The sequence below is a fragment of the Rhinichthys klamathensis genome, unplaced genomic scaffold, assembly GCF_029890125.1.
Source record: "Rhinichthys klamathensis goyatoka isolate OS25496 unplaced genomic scaffold, OSU_Roscu_1.1 h1tg000191l_1, whole genome shotgun sequence".
NCBI lineage: Eukaryota > Metazoa > Chordata > Actinopteri > Cypriniformes > Leuciscidae > Rhinichthys > Rhinichthys klamathensis.
The window spans coordinates 4,017,744-4,026,946 of NW_026606717.1; the positions used below are offsets into that span (position 1 = coordinate 4,017,744).

General features: G+C 45.1%; 1 protein-coding gene across 1 annotated transcript; it reads right to left on the bottom strand.

Annotated features, from left to right (window-relative positions):
* Positions 1-401: 401 nt before the first annotated feature.
* Positions 402-1,343, bottom strand: LOC130095414 (olfactory receptor 146-like). The gene has a single exon (XM_056262152.1). It carries the CDS (start codon positions 1,341-1,343, stop codon positions 402-404), a length of 942 nt encoding a protein of 313 aa, XP_056118127.1.
* Positions 1,344-9,203: the final 7,860 nt, after the last annotated feature.

Sequence of the window (9,203 nt, forward strand, 5' to 3'; positions counted from 1 at the left end):
AAAACTATTCCATATCAAACACACAATTTGTTGTTTTGCATTATCAAAAACAATCATCAGTTCAAACTACTTAAGCTGAGTTTACAGATATGAAGCAGACAATAACTCATTTTAACAGAACATGTTTAGTCAACAACAAAAATTGTTCTCATACAATGTGTATTTCTGCAACATTCGTAATATCTTCACCAAATTTGGCTCAGATCATCTTTTTATACCAGGCTGATTCAAAGTTATCAAAAGCATTTTGGGGGTGTTCATGATTATTGATCATGATTATTTTGTGGAGAAAAAGTATGGGCTAAATCATTTTCACAGTAGCACTTTTACAATATTATTGACTTATTTTCATCCAGAGAAAATGGCATTTTATAATGTTTTTTTCTTTCTTTATAATTAATTTATTTTAGATTAACTTTATTTATGTACCAAAACTTTACAAACTTTTGTCTTATTTCTTTGGTTTGTAGACCATATACTAAAGGATTTAGTCCTGGCGGTACAATGTGAAACATTATACTAGCTAATTTCCTGCTGTCAGAGTATTCTGGAAAACGATGGAGAAAAACCATAGTGGCACAAGAAACAAACATGATGATATAAACAGCTATATGAGTACTACATGTTTTTATGGCTTTGCTGTTAAGTGATTTGTTTTTGCTGGTTATGCATACAATAGCAATCTTGGTATATGTTATAAACACCGACCCAAGTGAGAAGGTAAAGACAACCACAGTATAAATTATTCCAAACACATTATTTATGACCACATTTTCACAGGACAGTTTAAACAGTGAGGCATTGTCACAGAAAGGGTTTTCAATTTTAGATCTGCAGCGAGACAGGCGTATAGTGAGACCTAACATAATAGACACCATGAATACTGACAGCCCCCAGGCTGATGCTGATAGTTTAATAACCATTTTATTGGTCATTATAGTCGTGTATCGCAATGGATTACATATAGCCACATATCTGTCAAAGGCCATGATCATCAGCACATAGTGGCTTGCTGCTGCAAATATGTGCACAAAATATGCTTGAACAACACACTCCACATATGTAATGTAACGCTCTGAGGCTTCCCTTAAAATGTCCTGCAATAAGCGTGGCAACATAACAGAGGTCCCTAGTATATCATTCACTGGAAGGTTACAGAACAGAAAATGCATAGGATGATGTAGATTCTTCTCAGTTGCGATCAGGATTATAAGTCCAATGTTACATCCCATTGCGAATATATAAACCAAGAGAATCAGGATGAAAATAGGATAGGAAGACTGAGGTGTAACTTTCAGTCCCTCCACGAGGAGAATGCTGTTTGTGAATGTCAGGTTGTCCATTGGCTGCTCAAAACCTGCAAACAGCATCACACAGACCTGTCATCGTCATTAATAGCATACAATTGCTACACTGTACAATGATGATTATACAAAAAAAATATGTTGTTGTAAACAGTAAAATCTAATTATAACATATTTCCATATGTAAGTCAATATATTATTTGTAAATCACATTACTTGCTGTCTGATCGGTTTTCATGGTCTATGTTAAATGGCACCTTAATTTATAATCAAAGAACCTGCAGTCTGTTGTTGCTATAAAGTAATACCAAGATAGTTGATTATTTTTACAGATTGCTTCAAGTTAACTAATTAATTAGCAGTCAATTCTATCACTATTTAGGGATTACATGAATAATGACTTACTTTTTTCTGAAGAATACTTACAAGCCTTTGCCTTTAAATATGCGGTTCAATGTGACACCCTCATCACCCAAGAGGGGAATGACATGTGACCAACTGTTTGCGATGAACACAGCCACTGAAACTGTAATGATATTGTTATGTTGAAATGGCCTTGTTACCTGCAGGGGTCGTGTTTTTTGGCAACACTTTCTATGAAGCATGCATTTATAATGCAAGGGTATTCTTAATGCATTATAATACATGCATAATGGCTTACATCTGATAAATAATCATAACAACAGTTACAATACATTATATTACTTACCTATTTGTGGTTATATCTTTTAAGAGTACAATGCATTAGACCAGATGAAGCCTGCATTTGTAATGCATCATAAGGGCATTCTTGATGCATTATAATGCATGCATAATGCCTTATAAACAACCTTATAATGTGTTGTATCTCATTAATAATCGTAACAACAATAATAAAACTTATCTATTTGCGGTTGTAACTATTAAGAGTATGATGATTTATAACACACAATGAACATAATTTTATCCACTTAAGTTATAATGGATTATATATCGCATAGTTTCATATCTATTAATTCCCCAAGTCTCATATCTTGACATTGTTTACTTAAGATCTGCACAGTATCATTGTTACATCCACCAGCTGGAGAGCCCTTGATTTCCACTAGACGAGCACTCCTCCCATCTCCTTGGGTTTCCCCATCATGAACTACACTTTATATAACCCATTACCTGGATTCATTATGGTCTCATTACTTCCACCTGCTGTATGTCATTACCCTTGTTAACTCTGTCTATTTAAGCCCTGTTTATTCAGTAATTCTGAGTTGCACGAACCAATGGATGTCCAGCGGAGCTCCAGGAACCTATGGAGCTAAAGCCCGCCGAAATGGGCGTGCATGCGCACTTCAGCCTTCACCACCCTCACCATTATTGACTGCGCTGAGGAAAAGGGCTATGAGAAAATGCCTTGGACGAGTATGAGATCAACGCCTACTTCAACACGGCCGGTTTAGCCCCGCCCACCGATTCGCGCATTACACACATAGCTAAATAACATAGGCCTACATCGTGATGACAAACCGGATCAAGCTACCGAGCAATAAACATGCCTTTTACAAAATATTGTGCAGTGCCTGGTTGTGGAAGAAGACAGTCGCTGCATAAGCTTCCTCTGGATTCCAATAGGAATGCATGGTTAAAGTTTATTTTTAATGACGTTCCAGCTGATGTGGGTAAAACATTGTCCGTTTGTCCGCTTCATTTCACTGAGGATTGTTTTGTAAATAAGACACAGGTCGAGACTGGATTTGCAGACCGATTAAGATTAAAAAACGGTGCTGTGCCTTCTATATAGACCCATTTTCAGTTGGTAAACATGGTGACGTTTTTTTGTGGGCGGAGCTTAGGTGGAGGCAGAACGATCCCTCTGGCCGCTTCACTAATGTTAGTTTGCAAGTTTTGTTAGCTTGTTTTTTAACAATGACTGGAGAAAATCCGATTTTATCTTAATGTGCAAGGTCACTCAGTATCCAGGACCGTGATTGTTATTTGCAAAAGTTCATTTTAACGGACGGAACCAGATTGGCTGACCTGTACTGTACACGCTCACTCAATGGATAGACGATCTGATAGGATTAACGTTAACGCTACCTCCGGTTGAGTAGCCTGACTTCTACACCTATCCGATAGAGAAACCGAGCGTAAAGAGAAACTGAAGGCATATAAATCTTTAGATGCCTATAACTATGTGCTGAATGGTCATGTACAAGACTTGTGTGGTACGATCCGCAGTTCTGCCTAGCCAGCGCCAAGAAGACGACAATGTAAAGAGTGACATTACGGTGCAATTTTAATGATGTGAATATTTTCTAGAAATAAAAATTCCAGATACAGCATATTCATTTTTCAGTGGTTCTTGCACCCAACAACACAACAAGATGACATTTAACAATAATAATAATAATTTAAGCTCCTTATTATGTAGCCGAATCTGTGCTGGTTTGTATTGGCCGCCTCCAGTTGTCCGTTTGTTCCCTTTCGAGGGAACTCGCGATGCGTCGATGACGCATCGTCTCGTTCCCTATCTCAGGGAACTATGGTTACAGACGTAACCTGAGACATTCCCTTTCGAGGGAACTCGCGATGCGTCGATGACGCTTTGGGAACGCCTCCAGCGTGAATGCGTCTGAAGCATCTATGTCAACTAGTCCAATGGATAGAATGAGCGTCACGGGCGGGTGACGTCATGACCAGGAAGAGATAAAGCACATCCGGTGCAAACCGGCATTAGCTTCTGTTGCCTCAGCAAGCGATCTGTGTCAATCTGTCTGTTATATTTACTGTTGTCTGTCTGTTATATATTTATCTAACACTATGTCGAAACAATTGCACAGACTCTGTGTTTCTCCCTGCTCGCGTTATTTAACGAGTGGGGACACACATGAGCTTTGTGTGTTTTGTTTGGGAGTAGAGCATGCGGTGTCAGCCTTCGAGGGGGCTGATTGCCAACATTGTGAGAAGCTTTCGCTTCGCATGCTCCGCTCCCGCCTGTCACTTTTCGAGGAAAGTGTTCAGGTTCGCGGTTCTCAGGGTGCAGGACCCGCGTCTGCCGAGGCAGCGCGGAGAATGCATTCCTGGGGATCGCAAATGGATCTCTTTATGGGGGTGGAGACGGGTCCGAGGATCTTTTCTCCTCCTTTCCCGAGGGATCCATTGCTCTCTCTCCGGTTTTGGAAGCCGGTAATCTCCGCGGTTACTTCCGCCCGGGGAGAGAGATCAATGCTTCAGTACTCTACCTCCGAGGAGGTAGATATACTGGGCATTGAAAGTGACACAATCACGGGGGAAGAGGATTCGCCACCTCTTTCCCCAGCGTATGAGGAGCTGATGGAGGTGATTACTAAGGCTGTAGATTAATTAAATATTGAATGGCAAGCAGATAAAAGGGGCGCTCGTCCTAAAAATAAATTAAACAAGTTTCCTTCCCCCTATTGTTTCACCCCCATCACGGCGCCTTCCATTTTTTCCTGATCTGCACAGCGAACTGTCTAGATCATGGGAAAAACCTTACTCATCTTGTATCAGCCCCCAAGTTCATGTATATTCAGATATTAGGGGGTTGAGAGAGTATGGATATGGGGCAATGCCCCGGGTAGAACAGACGCTTGCGAGCTATCTGTCTCCCGGTTCAGCATCGTCCCTGAAGGCGCCGGCTTTTTTCACTAAACCATTAAAGAAAACTACTTCTAATCTAGTGGGAAAAGCATATACGGCAGCGGGTCAAGCTGGAGCCTGCTTACACTCTATGGCAGTGTTACAAGCATATCAGGCTGACCTGCTGGGGTATTTGGACATAAGTGAGGGAGTTAAGCCCGATGGGGTTCGAGAACTTCGTCGGGCCACAGATTTATCTCTCAGGGCTATTAAGGAGACCGCCAGAGCAATCGGGCGGTCTATGGCAGTCCTTGTGGCCACTGAGAGACACCTCTGGCTCAATTTGACGGAGATCAAGGAGAAAGATACAGCTGTTTTTCTTGATGCTCCCATCAATCCTTCTGGTCTCTTCGGCGACGCGGTTGTTTCGGTCATCGAGAGTCTCCAGGAGGCCAAATTACAGTCAGAGGCGGTTAAAATATCTCTCCCTCGCTATGTCCAACCCCCTGGGCCTGCTGGGCGTGAGCAGCTCCAGCCGTCTAATTTCTCATACGCACCACAGCAGCCAAAGCCTTCAAAGCAGAAGCCGGATCCGAGGACCGTTCTTCACGCTGAGAAGGCTTTGGCTCAAAAGAAAAGGTCTTGGCGCCACCGGCGTCAGACTGGTGAGGGCAGCCCCAACCAGGGTGGAACGGTGTACACCTCATTATACGGTGCCCGTTCCATCTCGGTGTCCTCACGAGACCGTTCTGCCAACCCCGCCACCCTTGGTGCTTCGGGACGCAGCGGTCTCTCAACTCGACATTGGGTCAGACTCGCGCCCTCTGAGGGGGGTTCGAAAACAGTCAGTTCGGGTAGTTCCTGCCAGTATGCTTCAGGTCCCCGAACTGGCTGTCTCAACTACACCAGAGGCCAGCCTCGAGGGGCTGGTTCCCTTGGTAGATTTTCTGGCAGCGCGGAAGCTACTGCCAAATATATCTCTATGGGTCCTGCAGTTAGTAGCAAGAGGCAGATTCCAGTTTGGTTGTCGTCCTCCAGGCGGCAACACGGAGTTCAACGGTAGTTGCAGGCGGCAACTACCGTTGCTCACGGTAGTGCATCCCGAGCAGGCTCTGGTAATGGATCCAAAAAAGGATGGGGAGCTGCATCATTTTCTAAATCTTCTTCTGTTGGAGTGTTCGGTGCTGGAACTCAAGTCCATGTTGCTGACACTCAAACAGATCGTGACTCAAACCAGATCCGAGGACTGGTTGGTCACGATAGATCTGAAAGACGCATAATTCCATATCTCCATCCTCCCTCAGCACAGGAGGTTCCTGAGGTTTTCTTTCAGGGGCAAAGAACACCAGTATCAGGCACTTCCTTTCGGTCTAGCTCTATCATCCCACACATTCACAAAGTGCGTAGATGCAGCTCTGGCCCCGTCCAGGCTGCAGTGCATACGCATTCTGAATTGCATAGTCGACTGGCTGATTCTAGCGTAATCAGAACAGTTAGCGGTTCGGCATAGAGGTGTCGTCCTCGCTCATATGCGGAGGTTGGGGTTGAGGCTCAATACCAAGAAGAGTGTGCTTTCTCCAGTACAGAGTACCACTTTTCTTGGAGTGGTTTGGGATTCAGTCACGATGCGAGCCATTCTGTCGCCCGCTCGTGTAGCTGTTATCCTTACTGCCACAAAAGAGCTAAGGCTAGGCCAGTCACGGACTGTGAAACAGTCCGAGGGACTGTTAGGCCTCAGGGCAGCAGCGTCCAATGTGATACCCTTTGGCCTGCTGTACGTGAGACCTTTGCAGTGGTGGCTCAGGACCAGAGGGTTCTCCCCGAGGGGAAACCCACTCCGTACGATCAAGATCACGCGGCAGTATCCCTGCGCCTTGGTTATATGGAGGACACACTGGTTCTTGTCCCAGGTTCCGGTGTTGGGAGCTCTTTGCCATCGAGTTGCTATCTCGACAGAGGCTTCCCTCACCGGCTGGGGAGCAGTATTGGAAGGCCGCTCAGCTCAGGGCTTGTGGAGGAGTCATCATCTCTCTTGACACATGAATTGCCTAGAGATGATGGTCATCTTCAATGCGTTGAGACATCTCCTCCCAGACCTGAGGGGCCATCATGTGTTGCTCTGGACAGACAACACGCTGGTGGCCTCTTATTTTTGGCCCCTCAGGAAAATACGCTCTCTGAGGGCAGTGTATATTCCAGGGGGCCAGAAAAAGGGAGCAGACACCCTGTCGAGGCAGGGGCTGAGGCCAGGGGACTGGAGACTCCACCCCAAGGCGGTGGAGCAAATATAGGAGATTTATTACCAGGCACAAGGGGATCCGTTTGCATCTCAGTACACGACGCGCTGCCCACTTTGGGGTCCACCCGTTGGGGCTGGATGCTATGGTGCAGACGTGGCTGAGGCTGCATCTGTACGTAATTTCCCCTGTTTCTCTGCTCCCAGGAGTTCTGGAGATAATCCGCCAGGATGGAATAAGCCTACTGCTAGTAGCACCACGCTGGCCGAGCCGAATTTGGTTTGCGGACCTAATTCTTCTCCTCGACGGCCCTCCCTTGGAGGTCCCGATCAGGAGAGACCTTCCGTCTCAGGCAGGGGGCGCAATATCGCACCCCCGGCAGGGGATTTGGAAACTGTGGGTTTGGTCCCTGATGGGGGCCCAACTCATAGAGAGTGGTCTCTCAACCGAGGTTGTTGAGACCATTCTAAGCTCCAGAGCTCCCGCAAAGAGGAAACTTTATGCACTAAAATGGAGAGTTTTCACTTCTTGGTGTCACCAGCATCAGTGGGATCCAGTTAACTGTTCAGTGAACACAGTACTTGAGTTTCTGCAAGAGCGCTTTACGTCAGGTTTATGTCCATTCACGCTCAAGGTATACGTGGCGGCCATAGCGGCTTTCCACGCCCTGGTGGGTGGTACATCGTTGGGTCGAGACCCCCTGATCACACGTTTCCTTCGTGGCACATTGAGGCTGAGGCCTGCAACTCGCACTAGGGTGCCGGCTTGGGACCTCGCAATAGTTTTAGAAGGCCTGTCTAGGGCTCCATTCGAGCCCTTAGATTCGGTGTCAGAGAAATTTCTTACTTTTAAGACTATCTTTCTGCTAGCTATTTCTTCCCTCAAAAGAGTCGGAGACCTTCAGGCCCTTTCGGTTTCCCCCACTTGCCTTGAGTTTGCACCGGGGATGGTCAAGGCATTTTTATATCCAAAACAGGGATACGTCCCTAAGGTGCCGACCATGATTCCGAGGCCTATTGTGTTGCAGGCTTTCTGTCCTCCTCCTTTTACCTCTTCGGACCAGGAAAAGCTGAACCTCTTGTGTCCAGTGCGAGCACTAGACACTTATGTTCATCGGACTTCTTCATGGAGAAAATCCGACCAGCTATTTGTTTGCTTTGGATCACCCAAGAAAGGTCTTCCTGCTTCTAAGCAGACGGTCAGTAAGTGGATAGTCGAGGCTATTTCACTTGCTTACGAGTACTCTGACCAGCCGTGTCCTTTGGCGGTCAGAGCTCACTCTACGAGGGGTATGACAGCCTCTAAAGCCTTATTTTTTGGGGTCTCTCTCCAAGACGTTTGTGACGCGGTGGGCTGGTCCTCACCGCTCACGTTCGAGAGGTTTTACAGCTTGGACCTGGATGCTGCCCCAGGGTCCCAGGTGCTTAGTGTTTAGTTGACAACAGGCTGACACTCAGGTACTTGAAAGTTTGGCGTTTCGGGTATTCTCGTTCCCAAAGTGTCATCGACGCATCGCGAGTTCCCTCGAAAGGGAATGTCTCAGATTACGTCTGTAACCATAGTTCCCTGAGATAGTGACGTCGGCGCAAAAGGGGTCTATTGGATCCGACAGGAATGGTGCAACACAATATGTGAGTAAAATTTTTATTTAAAAAATAATAATAATCTGATAGGCTAGTATTGCATTGTTACAGATCGTTTGATACTAATAATTATGTGTACGTGTCTAATCAGTCGCAGAAGAGTCCACCTATGAAGGATGTAGCTTGTCAAACAGAATTTAATTTAACATCACAGGGCACACAGCTGGCTTTTGGAACCTTGGGACCTAAATTCAGAAGCAAAGGTTTGTTTATATCTGTACATTTGTCACTCATGTGAGTAGCATCTCTGTCAACTCAACTTATTTTAACATTTTTAAACACAAATGTCAAAAAAAAAGTCTTCATTGGTGGCAATGGTCAGCCATTTTAATGTATAATGTGACATTGTACATTGTATTTTTTAAAGGCGTGTTAATGGTTGATTGGTTGTATTTTTTCTGACATATCACATATAGGCTTGTTTTTAAATGTTGAAGTTAATG